General features: G+C 40.4%; 1 protein-coding gene across 1 annotated transcript in view; it reads right to left on the reverse strand.

The window, feature by feature from the left end:
* Window positions 1–19,189, reverse strand: part of LOC120018341 (limbic system-associated membrane protein-like) — a 476,581-nt gene that overhangs the window by 22,381 nt on the left and 435,011 nt on the right. The window contains exon 4 of the mRNA XM_038961482.1: window positions 1,366–1,491. Within this exon, the coding sequence (XP_038817410.1) occupies window positions 1,366–1,491 (126 nt within the window). The remainder of the gene's footprint in view (window positions 1–1,365; window positions 1,492–19,189) is intronic.

Genomic DNA, 19,189 nt, shown 5'->3' on the forward strand with positions numbered 1-19,189 from the left:
AATCTGGACTCTGATGGAAAAGTGGGGACTGTGTGTTTTTCTACTTTTCCATTGCGTCTGCTTTTTATTAGAAGCAAACATTCCAATGATAAAAATAATTATCTGCTTGTAACCAATATCAAAATCATAGACAGAGCCATCGATGGGATCAAAATTATAGCTTTAACCATGTTTTGAAAGCTATAAAGTGTTTGCTTACAAAATACATTGTTGACAAACAATGGAGAAAAACAAGCTTATATTTTTGGGTTCTAAAAGGGTTCAACAGTTAAACTAAGCTCATTAGGCATTTATAAGTTATCTTCTTAAATAATCAATGGCTATACATCACTACACCAAAAGTTTAAAAAAAATGTAAGCACCACAAAGGTTTGAGCTGCAGTTTGATAGCAAAACATTAACATTTCAAAATGGAGTATTGGAAAATAAAATTCCTGGGATAATTGGCTGTAATGGTTCGATTTAGAGCAACCACAACAACATATTGGTTTCATTATTGCAATCCGTTAGAGGGCTTTCACTTGAAAGAAATTGCATTGTCAAATCATCCAGTTCTGTGTTTGAATGAAAGGGGAGTGTGAGAAGCTGCAGGTGTGTCTCAGTAATGTATAGGTGTTCTTCAGGCATGCACAACTCAATGAGATGATCACTACCTTTGGGGAACGAGGCAAACGAACCGCGTTGACCACATCCACAGGGAGACAACAACATTAAGCAACGGGACATCATTACTCTCCCTCTCTTCAAGTCTACTCTCTCTCTCTCTCTCTCTCTCTCTCTCCCCCTCTCCCCCTCTCCCTCTCTCCCTCTCTCCCTCTCTCCCTCTCTCCCTCTCTCCCTCTCTCCCTCTCTCCCTCTCTCCCTCTCTCCCTCTCTCCCTCTCTCCCTCCCTCCCTCCCTCCCTCCCTCCCTCCCTCTCTTCAAGTCTACTATCTTTCTCTTTCTTCCTTTCACACTCTCTCTCTCCCTCTCTTCAAGTCTACTCTCTCTCTCTCTCTCTCTCTCTCTCTCTCTCTCTCTCTCTCTCTCTCTCTCTCTCTCTCTCTCTCTCTCTCTCTCTCTCTCTCTCTCTCTCTCTCTCTCTATCTCTCTATCTATCTCTCTCTCTCTCAGAAATAATAAGCATCCTGTATACCTGAAATAAATGTAACCTAAAGAATTGACTGGAGGATTGCACATAAAATAATCCTAAAACATGGAGAAACAAGGACGAATACCCCATTTCATTTTAAACACAGGAACCCTCGCCCAACCCCATCCCTCCCCTTCATGTCTGAGAACACAGATATACAGTGATAAGCAACAATGACAAAATGCTGCCCTTTGATAAGAGTCAAATGCTGCTGGGTGCTTATTGGCTCTTACCTGATGGATTGAGCAGTCGCCAGGTGATTGATGGATCTGGCCTCCCATTGGCTAGACAACTCAATGTCACATTGCTGCCTTCGTTCACAGTGATGTCTTCCGAAACTTTGTAAATGTTTGCTGGAACTGCAAGAGAAAGTGCCATTGGTCATTGTTTATTAATGCAGTAGTAAAAACATGGAGAGTAACATTTCATCTAAAGCAGATATAGTGGCTGTAAAAACAGACACACATTTTTTAAATATACGTAAGTAGAAGCATTTTCTTTGGTAGGGCTCGAGTCTTCCTAAGAACTGTGTAATGGATCTTCGAAGGCAAGAATAGGAACCACAGTGTAGTACTATAGTGAATGAAGTGTACGGTTTATGAAATATTCAAATACTACTAAATTGTGTCTACATGTCAAATGTCAACATGAGCAATTATCAACAACATTACGCAAACGGCTGTGGCATGAACATAAGTCTTTACAATACGTTTGTCGCTGTGGAATAGGCTACATGTCCATTTTTCAGTATAGTTAAATGCAAAAGTTTGAATTCAAAAGTATTGCAATGTTAATTCAACAAGGAAAGGAAAAGAGTTTCAAATGGAAAAGAGTTTCTGTAGCTCAACCCAATCCATTACCCAACAAAAGATTAAATGAACTGAAACCCTAGGTGCATGACTTTGACTGATGTTCGAAGAAAGCCGAACGTTTGTCATCTGAATGTAATGTTTAATCGGCCTTCTACCTCTCAATTCTGATTTACTCTGCACCTAAACAAATAAAACAGGGAACGTATTACTCAGATGAAACTGCTCTGACAAATTAAGAAAGCGAGGTGCACTCCATTTTCTCATTGGTCAGCAGTTCAATTGTAATCAATCTGAGTGCACAGAGAGGGCATACAGACATCATTGTGAATTTCAAAACTATGGGTGGATGGAGGCGAGGTGTTGTATACGCATATCTTTGCTAGAAACTATTGATCAATGACTTGTAAATGATGAATGGGGCAAAATACATAGAGTAATACAGAAACATTGTATTGTAGAAGTTGAACAAGTAGCTCAATGCTTACAAATGCACATATACTGCATATGTCCATATACCACTCTCAGGTATAATAAACATGTTCTTTCGCATTCTCATGTCACCTAAAATAAGACGTGTTGCAGTCAAGGTGAGTCAAACTTGTAGTTGCCATGCAGTTTGATACTTGACAACATGGAAAACATGTTCTATTTGTTATCAAATATGACAGAGGATTAATCAATACATCAGTGTGCCTCTGGATTTCCCCCCAAAAGGTCTGTTTTTATACTGATAGTGACCATGTAACATCCCTCAGCTGATGCTTCATACTCTCCTCTAGATTCCCTCTCTTTGGCCAGTACAGCCTGTCCCTTTAATGACATCTGACAACGTAGCTATTTTATTGCCAAACCACATTAAATGAAGCCATACAGAGTTATTGCATGAGTCAAATGACCACAGAAAGTGAAGATGTGTTTTTCGATAAGGGAAGGATTGAAGTGACAGGGAATCCAATAGCTTTTTCTCAAAGAAGCGGGCTGGAAATACCAATGCTCTGATTGGCTGAATGAGGACCCGGGCATTAATCCAAACCAGGCCAGTCGCACAGATAAAAATTAGTTTGAGAGAAAACAACAGCTCCCAGACAGATAACCCTGTCACGTTCTAAACAGAAATAGTCTAGGCGGTTCATGAATCAAATGAATAAAGAGTCTAAACTCTAAACCATTTCAACATAGTGGCTATAGCTCCCAGCAAGGATTGCAATCTTAGTCATGGGTCAGCCTTCAAGGAACAATATTTGAAAGGGCAGTTCTTTGAAAAACTCTTTCTCTGGCTGCCCAGGATTCTAAAGCGACGTACAAGGGATTGTGTGAGGTCGATCTGACACACGAAGCCTAGAGAAATAATTTGCCGTTCCTGGTTAGATGGGATCAAATCGTAGCTTTAGCTTCTGCCAAAACATTTATTTTGCCTTTCAAGAAACACATCAGTGATTTAATCTACAGGCTGAGAAAAGTAGAATCACCTTTTAACATTTCTTTCCCACATTTTTTATTTGAGCATTTTCAAATTTCTTCAAGTGATTGTAAATATTTTTTCTTTCCAACCCCGTCAACATAGTCACATTTTGAGTCAGCTTATTATATCCCAAAGACCATGTGATCCTAGAAGAAAAGTGAAAAACAGACGCAAATATCACGCAAATACATTGACCTATGCTTCAACTTTGATAATACAACTTCAAAGCCTTGGAAGCATGAGAAACTATAACATAATTAGAAGAAGCTTGTTGTATCAAATCCATGTGATAATATAACCTGACAGTCAGTTTCAGGCTTTTCCTGGATTCCTGACGAGCCAAACCACCCAGGGAGGTAGCGATGATCAAAGTCCCAGAATGGTTAACCTCAGAGAAGTGTAAAGAAACCCAGCCGTACCTCCAGTGTCACAGATGTCCTGATCAATGTGTTTACTTTCAAGCCACAGCCTTTTAATCTAGCTATGACTCATCTTTAGCTGAAAATGGTGGACAGAGAGAGAGACACACACAGAAAATAGAACAGAATTAGCTTGGTAGCCGATTAAGATTCTCACTATCGCACTCTGCCTGGCACATGCACGCACGCACGTACAACCATTTCAAGGTACTATGCATGAAATGAGCCTTCCAGTTGAAAGAGAGAGGATGACAACAACAGGTATTCCCAGCCAAAAATGTCTCACACCTGCATTGTGTAATGTCTCAAACTACATTGAACAAAAATATAAACGCAACATGTAAAGTGTCGGTCCCATGTTTCATGAGCTGAAATAAAAGATTCAAGAAATGTTCCATACACACAAAAAGCTTATTTCTCAAAAAATTGGGGAACAAATTTGTTTACATCCCGGTTAGTTAGCATTTCTCCTTTGCTAAGATAATCCAGGTGTGGCATATCAAGAAGCTGATTAAACAGCATGATCATTACACCGGTGCACCTTGTGCTGGGAACAATAAAAGGCAACTCTAAAGTGTGCAGTTTTGCCACACAACCACAGATGTCTTAAGTTTTGAGGGAGCGTGCAATTGGCATGCTGACTGCAGAAATGTTCACCAGAGCTGTTGCCAGAAAATGTAATGTTTATTTCTCTACTATAAGCCGCCTCCAACGTCATTTTAGAGAATTTGGCAGTAGGTACAACCGGCCTCACAACTGCATGCCACGTGCATGGCATTGTGTGGGTGAGCGGTTTACTGATGGCAAAGTTGTGAACAGAGTGCCCCATGGTGGCGGTGGGGTTATGGTATGGGCAGGCATAAGCTATGGACAACGAACACAATTGGCCCATTATGAGGTCTATTTATTTTAACAGATGCATATCTGTATTCCCAGTCATGGGAAATCCATAGATTAGGGCCTAATGCATGTATTTCAATTGACTGATTTCCTTATATGAACTGTAACTCAGTAAAATCTTTGCATGTTGCGTTTATATTTGTGTTCAGTATACTTGCTATTCATGTAAAATACAGGCGCATCATGCCAGGAACGTTGACCTTCCTACAAAATAATATCCTTCTATCGGTTATTTTTCCTATGAGCAGTTTTTTTTGTGAAAGTCCTTTTCGTATCCGATCAGTCGAAACAGAAGTCTTTGGGTTAGCTTGCTATCAAGTAGAGCACCACACTTTGACGTACTCCATAGTCAAATCAATAACAAATCATAGTGAGGTATAAAGTTACAACCGGTTAAAACAGAGATGTTTATATTTCATTGAACACCAGTAATTCAGAGCTCTTTGAATGACTCTACTACCATACCAACTGACCTCTGCAGATCACTCCTTCTGTCTCTCCACCCACGGCATCCTGCCACGTTAAGACATGACATTTAGACCGCTGATGTTACAGGCCTAAATGTTGTCGAGGCAATTATGTTTCCGTAATTTGAATCATTAAAGCATAATCAGCGGAAAGCGCTCGCAGCACTGAGTTCTGCTTTTAGCACTAGCTGCCAATTACTTTCCTCGATGTGCAAAAAGGTCGTTAAACCAGGAACCTTTCAGATGACACAGAACAACCTCCTGAATGTTGTGACACCTCTGAAATGTAATAAAATCACCTCCAACAAGCTCATAACTGGCTGCTGGGTGCCTCCCCAAACCTTGACCCAAAAAGGCAATCTGTTACTGCGGAAACAGTGAGAATGACAGCCAGGCAATCTTGTCCATTCAAGGTCTTTAAAGGAGAGGCAACCATCAATTTAGTGGGCGTCTTCAGGATTGGGACTTTTGCGGTCAAAGTGTTTATGCATAAGCCTACACTCCTCTTTCAAAAGCCCAGAGGACATGACACATACGAACATGAGTACGCTCTTGAACACTGTCATTGTGAGTCTGCTTGAGTAAGGCAGCATTGAAAAGTAAAAAGAACAGACACAATTAACCAACCTGTTAATTTAAAACAATCCTCCTAACAGATTCTGTCATTAGAAAAATATTGTTACAGGGAAGTAGAGCCTTGTGATCTGATTCATCGTTAGTTTGCCTGTTTTTGTAAGCATACGCTTACATTTTCAATGCGCATAAACCTATGACTCATTGATCCTAGTCCCTTTGAATTCTTCATGGTGTCAATGTGAGTTACCACTATGACAAATCAGTATTTCACTAAATACGAACAAACTCTGGAGTTTGCCAGTTTCCTCATAATAACAAACAAGAAACCGATGCCAACATGTTTGATCAGAGACCTCGGGGTGCGTTTTTTTCTGCAGCGGTTGCCACTGTGTAGCTGAAAGAGATGGCACACTTTTAACAGGATACTGTGGTGCACAGAGCCACCGAGCAGTGGGTGCCTCGGCCCCTTTCATTGTGCACTTCTGGCAGAACTGCTGGAGCTGCTGCTCGTAGCTGCTCCACCAACATAATCATCGCCAGCAGCACTCCATGATCTAAACTAAAGCTCTCTCTGAACTTTCAAAGGGGAGAGAGGATATCAAATAGACTAATACCCATTGGAGGCACTTTTGAGCAAGGCTTTGTGTGGATGTGGAGAGACATTTGGAGGCAGTTCCTGCTGGCCAGATAAAGGTCTTCTTGAGGACAAATCCCTGATTAATTCAAATGTAGCTTTTTTTCTTTAGAGATGTTCCAGTGGAGGGCAGAGAGGTTTCCACAAGGGCAGAGACTCGTAAATCATACAAACAAATAATTGGTGTTTGTGTTGAAAGGAGAAAACAATAGGAAGGGAAAAGGTAGCGTCAGTATTTCTAACAAGCCAACCGAAGCCCCAGCAGAGAGAAATGCATTGGTGCCCAATGAGCAGGACTTCAACTCGTGAAAAATTGTTGCTCTTTATAAATTCTACAAGCTATAATTCTTATCTCAAGTAAACTTGAATAAATGTACTGCCAGTTCAAGGCAATGTGTACTTTTATCCTTGGCGATCATCCGCATCGTTCAGGACGGCGTGCCAAAACCCCCAGATTCAATTTGTATTCAACACATATCATGATTTAATACCTTATAAAACGGAATGAGATGATAAGAAAACAAAGAGAGGAGGTGACAACAGCTGGCTGGAGGAGAAACTCTTGGCGGTGACCTTTCCTTTTTAGAGGAACTTGGGTTTAACACTCCTTCCTGCTCTCTTGAGCTCTCAGTCCTCCAGCAAACTCATGGAACTTTCTGTAAAGCAGTGCTTTAGTTCACCCCTTATCTGTATGACTTAAAGTTACGATACATGACCAAAAGTATGTGGACACTTGCTCGTCGAATATCTTGTTCCAAAATCATGGGCATTAACATGGAGTTGGTCCCCACTTTCCTGCTAAAACAGCCTCCGTTCTTCTGGGAAGGCTTTCCATTAGATGTTGTAACATTGCTGCGGGGACTTGCTTCCATTCAGCCACATGAGCATTAGTGAGCTCGGACACTGATGTTGGGCGATTAGGCCTGGCTCGCAGTCGGAGTTTGAATCCATCCCAAAGGTGTTCAATGGGGTTGAGGGCAGAGCTCTGTGCAGGCCAGTCAAGTTCTTCCACACCGATCTCGACAAACCATTTCCGATCTCGACAAACCACTTTGTGCACGGGGGCATTGTCATGCTGAAACAGGAATGGGCCTTCCCCAAACGGTTGCCACAATGTTGGAAGCACAGAATCGTCTAGAATGTCATTGTATGCTTTAGCGTTAAGATTTCCCTTCCCTGGAACTAAGGGCCTAGCCCGAACTATGAAAAACAGCCCCAGACCATTATTCCTCCTCCACAAAACTTGACAGTTGGCACTATGCATTGGGGCAGGTAGCGTTCTCCTGGCATCCGCCAAACCTAGATTCATCCGTCGGACTGCCAGATGGTGAAGCGTGATTCTTGACTCCAAAGAACCTGTTTCCAGTGCTCCAGAGTCCAATGGTAGGGAGCTTTACACCACTCCAGCCGGCGCTTGACATTACCCCTGGTGATCTTAGGCTTGTGTGTGGCTGCTCAGCCATGGAAACCCATTTCATGAAGCTCCCAACAAACAGTTCTTGTTCTGATGTTCCTTCCAGAGGCAGTTTGGTACTCGATAGTGAGTGATGCAACCGAGGACAGACAATTTTTATGCGCTACGTGCTTCAGCACTCAGAGGTCACGTTCTGTGAGCTTGTGTGGCCTACCACTTCACGGCTGAGCCATTCTTGCTCCTAGACGTTTCCATTTCACAATAACAGCACTTACAGTTGCCCGGGACTAGCAGGGCAGAAATTTGACGAATTGACTTGTTGGAAAGGTGGCATCCTATGACGGTGCCACGTTGAAAGTCACTGAGCTCTTCAGTAAGGCCATTCTACTGCCAATGTTTGTCTATGGAGATTGCATGGCTCTGTGCTCGATTTTGTACACCTGTCAGCAACGGGTTTGGAAATAAATGAATCCAGTAATTTGAAGGGGTGTCCACATACCTTTGTATATGTAGTGTATTTCTGGAGAAGGACGGCTATTTCCCTAGACTAGCAAACAGCTACCGTTAGCATTGACCATTCGGATCAATTGTCTTAATTAATAACCTATGGAAAATATGCCAATAAGATCAGGAGGACACCTTACAAACTCAAGTGCAATCCAAGTTCAATTGAGGCTATAAATATAAGCTTATCATCATGTAATCTTATTGGTCAATGTGAACTGCCAAATTATCATAAATGGCCACGCTCACAAACAATCCTCCATCCAACCCCCCTCAAGTGAAAACTAGAGATAAACTGTGTTATAGATTCCTATTACAAACCATGGTCTAGATTCAATCAGTTCAGCACTAACCCGTTGGAGCTCTCACATCTGTGAGTGGACAACGCTTCGTTGGAGCTCTCACATCTGTGAGTGGACAACGCTTCGTTGGAGCTCTCACATCTGTGAGTGGATAACGCTTTGTTGGCGCTCTCACATCTGTGAGTGGACAACGCTTCGTTGGAGCTCTCACATCTGTGAGTGGACAACGCTTCGTTGGAGCTCTCACATCTGTGAGTGGACAACGCTTCGTTGGAGCTCTCACATCTGTGAGTGGACAACGCTTCGTTGGAGCTCTCACATCTGTGAGTGGTCAACGCTTTTTTGGCGCTCTCACATCTGTGAGTGGACAACGCTTCGTTGGAGCTCTCACATCTGTGAGTGGATACCGCTTTGTTGGCGCTCTCACATCTGTGAGTGGACAACGCTTCGTTGGAGCTCTCACATCTGTGAGTAAACACTCCTGTGGTCATTGTCACTAAGCCACAACCATCCCACTCGCGTTAGAAGTTAAGAACGAGAAAGTGTAGGCTATATATAAATAACGACCCTCAAACTGAAAATCATTAAACAAAATAATGAGGAATTCTATCAGCCTAATTGAGGTGTAGATTACATCACACATTCCAGTGTTCGATTTCTTACCAATGCAAATCTGTGCAGCCAATGAAATATCCACGATAGGTAAGCTATAATGCCTGGACCCGTTTGTGGATTTCACAGCTCTAACGCAGTTCCACCTATAAAACTGTCATAAAAACAGCTATGCAGTGTGTCGGCTAGCAGGAATCTGATTGAATCTAGCCCCATGTTGTGATTGAAGCCATGCTCACCTGCCCCTTTGGCAAAATATTTCTACAGCTAAAAGCACCAAGAACGCGGATTCTGGCAGTCAAACCAGCAATCAGAGCAGGTAATCAATTTCCCTTGATTGCTCTCCGTTCTGTGTAATAATGTTGGATTAGGTAAAGTGCAGGCTGGGATGGGAGGGAAAGACTATTAACTTGTCTCTCCAGAGACAAGCCCTTTGAAACCCTGTACTTTACAGTCATTTGGATTAAACAAGCAATGGGATTAAGGTACTTTATTCAATTTAGTCTGATTGATAGACAGGGTTGGGGAGTAACGGATTACATGTAAGGGATTACCAAAAAAAACTGTAACTGTAATCCGTCACGTTACCAGCAAAAATATTGTAATCAGATTACATATACTTTTGAAAAACTAGATGATTACTTTGAGGATTACTTTTAAATTCAGAAAGGATGTTTGCGTAAAAAAATATTTGACACTTCTCTGTTTTCTCAATGACATTCAAATCAGCATTGAAAAAAGGCGCAAGTTTAAGTTTGTTCCACCTGAACGAGTCTGACCACAAGTCAGAGACCACTATGACGACACACCAAATGTGTTTGATGGATCGTGGGAAAAGAGCAAGAATAGGCTTTTGTAGGCTAGTCCAAACTATGTCTTCCAGTGGTGCGACTGCTGTCGGCATCCAAAGATCATCCAATTTAAACGCTTGGAGGTAAGGATGACAGCAGTGGTGTAGTCTACGGTGATACGGATATCACTTATTATTGATATCTACATAGCGCATTGATGTGAATCACACTGCTGCTCTCTCATTTAGCTATTTGTGCCTTATGAATTGTGGTTGTTGTGGATGGCTGTTCACAAATCTAAATCTGTATTTGAACCCAATAATGGTTGAATTCAAGAAGTTTAAACGGTCTATCAATCATTGTTTTTGAAACCAGTGGACAGCCAGTGAAAAATGAGCTCTTGCAACAGCTGCATAGTGCGGATCCCAGCCTATGGAATAAAAGTTCAGGCTTTAATTGCTCAATCTAATTCATGCTGATAAAAAAAAAATCCATAGGTCTAATGGACACATGCTCAAACGTGAACACTTTAGATAGACTTAAAGAGGCAATCTGTAGTTGCTACATCCATTTTTGGATTTATAAATTATATATACAGTACCAGTCAAAAGTTTGGACATACCAATTCATTAAAGGGCTTTTCTTTATTTTTACTATTTTCTACATTGTAGAATAGTGAACACATTAAAACTATGATAACACATAAGGAATCATGTAGTAACCGAAAAAGTGTTAAACAAATAAAAATATATTTTAGATTTAAGATTATTCAAAGTAGCCACCCTTTGCCTTGATGATAGCTTTGCACACTCTTGGCAAAGCATGCCATTCCATGAGTGCAGCATTTATTTTTCAACTAGAATCAATGAGCCCAATCAGTTCTCCTTGACAACAAAATCATAAACAACAGAGTAAGGCTGGCTAATAAATCCTTCGTTTTGGGGTCATGCTCAGGTAAAACAATGTGGCTAATCTATACTTCCATATTTCCGAGTCCTATTCTTGAAGATCAAGGGGTATAACATTTATTGGAATGACTGGAATTCTGATAGACTTTGGTTTTTAATGTAAAGTTATAATTTAATCGTATTATTATATGTAGTAGAAAGCGATGGGTTAGAAGAAGCCTACATAACCAACCCATAAAGTAAAATGTAACATCCATATATGGCCAGCTATGTAAACTTTAACATTGATTTATCCTGCAATAGATGTCGTTAAATTGGTAACATACATTTTTGTCTTCTTCTAATGCCTCTTAAGGGGAAAGTAATCTAAAAATAATGGAATGTAATCAGATTGCGTTACTGAGTTTGGGTAACCCAAAAGTTACATTACTGATTACAATTTTGGACAGGTAACATGTAACTGTAACGGATTACATTTAGAAAGTAACCTACCCAACCCTGTTGATAGACTGTCTTGACACTATAAGGGTAATGAGAAGGCTTGGGATCAATGTAATGATGGAAGACCTCAGTTTCCACACCCTTTCTATTGGTACCACTTTGAAAGTCCTCTTTTACCGTCCCTTCATTTGGTGTAAGTTTCGTTCAACTGAATATTACATCTATCAAACGGTTTTGGGATTACAGTAAGGAACCCGTGCTACAATGTTACCGATGTAAGCATTCCTTTCCTTTGCCTTAGGCATGTGATATTCAATTGAACCTATCAAACAGTTTTGCTTGTTGTGTTTGGTTTGTGCTTACATCTGGTGAGAGACCACTGTCGAGTTATGATGTACGTTTTGTTATTTATTTAATGCCAACAAACGTACATTGTTATATTTACGTAACAGCAAAAACATGTATTTTTTTACTGTGTGGTCAAATAAAATAGCAAAATGGATGTACCAATTCTCTGAATAAGAAATGAGGAAGCTAGGGCAGCAATCTGTACAGAAAGACTGCATAAACACTGTTAAAGCAGGTTTGATTGGACCACCAGACTCCAAGTTGCACTTGATTATCAAACAAGAACAATGCAGTTCTTGGTTAGTATGCGGTTCTCTTCTATTTCCATTTCAACTTGATGTAACGAGAAGCAATCTGAACTAGAATCAACCAGACCCAATGGCATTGACTGAGTGACTGATGTTTCTATCCAGACTATTAGCCTGGCTTGAGCTTAATATACTCTGACTGCTAGTACTGAACAGCTGTGGTAGTGGGGAGACCAGGGAGATATCTGACTATATCTGAAAACCTTCCAGTGTCAAATCTAACTGCTGTATTGGTCGACTGCCTTCAGTAAGGATGATTAGCCTACTCCTCTCTGTAATGCCTTAGGCATACATACATGTACTTACCAAGTGGCAGTGGTGGAAAAAGTACTTAATTTTCATACTTGAGACAAAGTAAAGATACCTTAATAGAAAATGACTCAAGTGAAAGTCACCCGGTAAAATACTACTTGAGTATAAGTATAAAAGTATTTGGTTTTAAATATACTTAAGTATCAAAAGTAAATGGAATTGATGAAATGTCCTTAAGAATTAAAAGTAAAAGAAAAAGTATAAACCATTTCAAGTACCTTATTGTAAGCAAACCAGACGGCACAATTTTTTTTATTGACAGATAACCAGGGGGACACTCCAACACTCAGACATAATTTACAAACAAAGCATTTGTGTTAAGTGAGTCCACCAGATCAGAGGAACAAGGGATGACCAGGGATGTTCTCTTGATAAGTGTGTGAATTCGACCATTTTCTTGTCAACAAGTAACGAGTACTTTTGGGTGTCAGGGAAAATGTATGGAGTAAAAAGTACATCATTTTTTTTAGGAATGTAGTGAAGTAAAAGTAAAAGTTGGCAAAAATATAAATAGTAAAGTAAATATACCCCCAAAAACGACGTAAGTAGTACTTTAAAGTATTTTTTACTTAAGTACTTTACAAAAAGCTTGAAAAGCTTTTCAGCTCAAAGGAGAAATAACAAGCACGGACACAATATGTACCAGTACACTTAATAACTAACCAATACATTGAAAGCCTCTCCATGAAATGATTGTACATCATCTGTTGAGGTATAGTATTGTAATTATAGCTAGTTGTGAGTCGTTTACAACAGCACTTACACGTCTATGTATAAACCATAAAAGACTGTAATATCATAAATGCAGAGACAGTTTCCTAACATACTGCACCTAATGGCAGAATAACCAAGTACAATGATGATGGTCTGTATCTACAGAGAGCGAGGGAGGGAGAGAGAGATGGAGAAAGAGAGAGACCGAGGCCACTAATGACTCATAACCATTACTGAATTCTCAGTAACATTTCTCAGAAGACCTAAAGGAACAACAAATGTTTACAATATTGGCAGAACAACAACTCCTGGAAAACCTTTAACATGCATTTAACATGCCCCCCCCCCCCCCCCCCCCCCCCCCCCCCCTCTGTGCCCTCAGAACAGCCTCAATTCGTCGGGGCATGGACTCTACAAGGTGTTGAAAGCGTTCCACGGGGATGCTGGCCCATGTAGACTCCTTACTACAGTTGGTCACTACATGCTTACTACAGTTGGGTCATGTTGGCTGATGTCCTTTGGAGGGTGGACCATTCTTGATACACACAGGAAACTGTTGAGCGTGAAAAGCCAAGCAGCCTTGCAGTTCTTCACACACTCAAACCGGCGCGCCTGGCACCTACTACCACACCCCCCCTGTTCAAAGGCACTTACTGTAAATCTTTTGTCTTGCCCATTCACTCTCTGAATGGCACACATACTCAATCATAATCAGTCATAATTGTCTCGAGGCTTAAAAAGCCTTCTTTAACCTGTCTCCTGCCCTTCATCTACACTGATTGAAGTGGATTGAAGGTGGCATCAATAAGGGATAATAGCTTTCACCTGGATTCACCTGGCCAGTCTATGTCATGGAAAGACCATGTCCTAATGTTTTGTACACTCAATGTAAATTCCAGAAGGAGTTTGTAGATATACACTCGACAGATTGTGTCAATGTGTCAGACTCAGTGTTCAAAGAAGTGTACTGTAGCCTACAGGTTATAATAGGGGAATGTATAGTGAACACACGTCTTGAGGACTTAGTGTGGAAATGCTATATCAGCTTTTTGGCCAAACAAAATGGCCCTTTAGACAGCTGGAGAACGGAGAACTATTTGAGTCCGTGCAGTCAACTAACACATTTATAAGAAAATGCCTAACATGCCAATGAAACACTAACTAATAACAGATGCCATTGCTGAGTCTAAGCTCTCTAGTCTACTATATTTGGATATGCGTTGGATGCTAGTCAAAAGGCTTTTTTCTGATAATATTCTACAGATGTAGGATCTTAATTTGAGCCAGTTTGCTACAGCAGGAAAAAAACGTGCAGCAACAGGAAATGTGAATTATTATGTGGATTATAATTAAGGGGTTTTTGGGGGGGTTGATACATTTTCCGTTAGGGCAAATCAAGTCTGAAATTTCAAAGTTGAAATTACAAACTTTAGAAGCCTTTTAAAAACTCAAACACATTACAAGTTTGCACTGTACATGTGCATGAACATTCTCCGCAACAAAAGATAGATCAAATTAAGATCCTACATCCGTAGGTCATTGTCACGTTCCTGACCTGTTTTCTCTTGTTTTTGTATGTGTTTAGTTGGTCAGGGCGTGAGTTGGGGTGGGCATTCTATGTTTTGTGTTTCTATGTTTAGGTCATTTGTAATTAGCCTTATATGGTTCTCAATCAGGGACAGGTGTTTGACGTTTCCTCTGATTGAGAACCATATAAAGGTAGGCTGTTCACACTGTTTGTTTGTGGGTGATTGTCTTCCGTGTCTGTGTATGTTGCACCACACGGGACTGTTTCGGTTTGTTCGTTCGTTTGATGTAGTCTGTTCCTGTTCGTGAGTTCTTCGTGTATTTATGTAAGTTCCATGTTCAGGTCTGTCTACGTCGTTTTGTTATTTTGTAGTTTGTTGAAGTGTTTTCGGTTTTCGTCTTTACTTTAATAAACTTCATTATGTCAAACCATCACGCTGCGCTTTGGTCCAATCCCTACTCCTCCTCTTCGTCTGAAGAGGAGGAGGACAGCCGTTACAGTCATATTTCTGACCTTCAGCATTAATGCAATAAAAATGTTCAAACTATAAGCTTTCATAACTGATCATTAGTATTCGTCACTTAACCCCACTTTGTGTGTGTGGTTATGAGTGCAAAAGTGAATGTCAAAACAAAGTGAAGATCAAAACAAAGGGATCTATTCAACATCTTGTGCTGTCAACAAAACAAAATCCTTAATGACAGGTGCTAACCTATTTCGGAATGACAATTACGCTTGGCATGTAGATAACAATGGATGTTAAAGATCCAATGCAGCTGTTTTTATCTCAATATCAAATCATAACAATTAAGAACCTTTAGTGTGATTGTTTTCAATGAAAATTGTAAAAAAATAAAAAATAATAGCTTCGTAGCAAAGAGCAAATTCTCAAGCAATTTTGCTTGGACCTGGAGTGGTCGGAGTAGGTAGGGGGAAACTGAAAACTAGCTGTTATTGGCAGAGAGGTTTGGAACTCTCATGTTGGGTTAAATGCGAAAGACACATTTCAGTTGAAGGCATTCAACTGACTAGGTATCCCCCTTCCCCTCTCTTATTGGTCTATTAACCAATTAATCGCCTGGTGATGTCACCAGGCAGGCCAAAACTCCATCCTACCAAAACAGAAACTGAAATGTCAGGCAGTCTTTTTAAACAGCTCTTAAACTAAAAGGGCATTATCATAATTTTCACAAATTAACAGTATTATTCGAACCTCATAGTGCGGATATATATATATCTATATATATATATATCCAATATACACAGTTGAAGTCAGAAGTTTACATATACCTTAGCCAAATACATTTAAACTCAGTTTTCACAATTCCTGACATTTAATTCTAGTAAACATTCCATCTCTTAGGTCAGTTAGGATCACCACTTTATTTTAAGAATGTGAAATGTCAGAATAATAGTAGAGAGAATGATTTATTTCAGCTTTTATTTCTTTCATCACATTCCCAGTGGGTCAGACGTTTACATACACTCAATTAGTATTTGGTAGCATTGCCTTTAAATTGTTTAACTTGGGTCAAACGTTTCAAGTAGCCTTCCACAAGCTTCCCACAACAAGTTGGGTGAATGTTGGCCCATTCCTCCTGACAGAGCTGGTGTAACTGAGTCAGGTTTGTAGGCCTCCTTGCTCGCACACACTTTTTCAGTTCTGCCCACAAATGTTCTATAGGATTGAGGTCAGGGCTTTGTGATGGCCACTCCAATACCTTGACTTTGTTGTCCTTAAGCCATTTTGCCACAACTTCGGAAGTATGCTTGGGGTCATTGTCCATTTGGAAGACCCATTTGCGACCAAGATTTAACTTCCTGACTGATGTCCTGAGATGTTAGTTCAATATATCCACATCATTTTCCTACCTCATGATGCCATCTATTTTGTGAAGTGCACCAGTCCCTCCTGCAGAAATACACCCCCACAACATGATGCTGCCACCCCTGTGCTTCACGGTTGGGATGGTGTTCTTCGGCTTGCAAGCATCCCCCTTTTTCCTCCAAACATAAAAATGGTCATTATGGCCAACAGTTCTATTTTTGTTTCATCAGACCAGAGGACATTTCTCCAAAAAGTACTATCTTTGTCACCATGTGCAGTTGCAAACCGTAGTCTGGCTTTTTTATGGCGGTTTTGGAACAGTGGCTTCTTTCTTGCTGAGCGGCCTTTCAGGTTATGTCGATATAGGACTCATTTTACTGTGGATATAGATACTTTTGTACCTGTTTTCTCCAGCATCTTCACAAGGTCCTTTGCTGTTGTTCTGGGATTGATTTGCACTTCTCGCACCAAAGTACGTTCATCTCTAGGAGACAAAACTCGTCTCCTTCCTGAGCGGTATGACGGCTGCGTGGTCCCATGGTGTTTATACTTGCGTACTATTGTTTGTACAGATGAACGTGGTACCTTCAGACGTTTGGAAATTGCTCCCAAGAATGAACCAGACTTGTGGAGGTCTACAATGTTTTTTCTGAGGTCTTGGCCGAATTCTTTTGATTTTCCCATGATGTCAAGCAAAGAGGCACTGAGTTTGAAGGTAGGCCTTGAAATACCTTCACAGGTACACCTCCAATTGACTCAAATGATGTCAATTAGCCTATCAGAAGCTTCTAAAGCCATGACATAATTTTCTGGAATTTTCCAAGCTGTTTAAAGGCACAGTCAACTTAGTGTATGTAAACTTCTGACCCACTGGAATTGTGACACAGTGAATTATAAGTGAAATAGTCTGTCTGTAAACAATTGTTGGAATTACTTGTGTCATGCACAAAGTAGATGTCCTAACCGACTTGCCAAAACTATAGTTTGTTAACAAGACATTTGTGGAGTGGTTGAAAAACAGGTTTATGTAAACTTCCGACTTCAACTGTACATACAGTACCAGTCAAAAGTTTGGACACACCTACTCATTCAAGGGTTTTCTTTATATTTTTAAATTATTTTCTATATTGTAGAATAATAGTGAAGACATCAAAACTATGAAATAACACACATAGAATCATGTAGTAACCAAAAAAGTGTTAAACAAATCAGAATATATTTTATATTTTAAATTCTTCAAAGTAGCCAACCTTTGCCTTGATGACAGATTTGCACACTCTTGGCATTGTCTCAACCAGCTTTATGAGGAATGCTTTTCCAACAGTCTTGAAGGAGTTCCCACATGTGCTGAGCACTTGTTGGCTTCCTTTCCTTCACTCTGCGGTCCAACTCATCCCAAACCATCTCAATTGAGTTGAGGTAAGGTGATTGTGTCGGCCAGGTCACCTGATGCAGCACTCCATCACTCTCCTTCTTGGTCAAAAGCCCTTACACTGCCTGGAGGTGTGTTTAGGTCATTGTCCTGTTGGAAAACAAATGATAGCCCCACTAAGCGCCAACCAGATGGGATGGCGTATTAATGCAGAATGCTGTGGTAGCCATGCTGGTTAAGTGTGCCTTGAATTCTAAATAAATCACTGACAGTGTCACCAGCAAATCACCCCCACACCATCACACCTCCTCCACCATGCTTTATGGTGGGAACCACATATGCAGAGATTCCATATGTGTTATTTCATAGTTTTGATGTATTCACTATTATTCCACAATGTAAAAAACAGTAAAAGTAAAGAAAAACCCTTGAATGAGTAGGTGTGTCCAAACTTTTTACTGGTACTGTATATATACAGTGGCAAGAAAAAGTATGTGACCCCTTTGGAATTACCTGGATTGGTCATCAAACTTGATCTGATCTGAAGTCGCAGCAATAGACAAACATAGTGTGCTTAAACTAATAACACACAAATTATTGTGTATTTTACTTGTCTATATTGAATACATCATTTAAACATTCATAGTGTAGGTTGGAAAAACTATGTGAACTCCTAGGTTAATGACAATCAATGAGACAAGACTGGAGATGTTAGTTAGAGCTGCCTTCACTACAAAAAACACTAAGATCAGATCAAATCTTATGACCAATTTATGCAGAAATACAGGTATTTCCAAAGGGCTCACATATTCTTTCTTGCTACTGAATATGTGTGTGTGTGTGTGTGTGTGTGTGTGTGTGTGTGTGTGCGTGCGTGCGTGCGTGCGTGCGTGTGTGTGTGTGTGTGTGTGTGTGTGTGTGTGTGTGTGTGTTTGACTGCACTGGGCCTTTAAGCCCTCAGAGAATAATCATTATTTTGTTCATTTCAAATAAAGTTTATCGTCTGTAGTGATATTAATAATATAGCACTTTTGATTATACAAAAATAACCTCAAAGTGCATGTGATGTGTGTCTGAATGAGCAGAATCAGTCAACTAATCCAACAATAGCACAGATCCCTTCAACAAAAAGCTACTATTGGGTTCTAGGAGTGAATGATTGATAGGACAAGCTATTCACAGTTCGGAGGCCTAAGTCTTTTCAGTCCTGAAATTGGACCATTGGTCAGCTCTTTCACAGTTGACGATAAGAGTGAGAGCAAGGCCCTAACAATGTGAACGACCTGTGATGAGTGGCAGAGTGCAAAGAATGAGCATACTGCTGACCTGAGGACTGTTGTAGGGTCGAGACAGCCTGACATAAGTGACAGGACCCTATTAAAGCATAGCTGGGGAGAGGATATTT

Source organism: Salvelinus namaycush, chromosome 23 (genome assembly GCF_016432855.1).
Source record: "Salvelinus namaycush isolate Seneca chromosome 23, SaNama_1.0, whole genome shotgun sequence".
NCBI classification, from domain to species: Eukaryota; Metazoa; Chordata; class Actinopteri; order Salmoniformes; family Salmonidae; genus Salvelinus; species Salvelinus namaycush.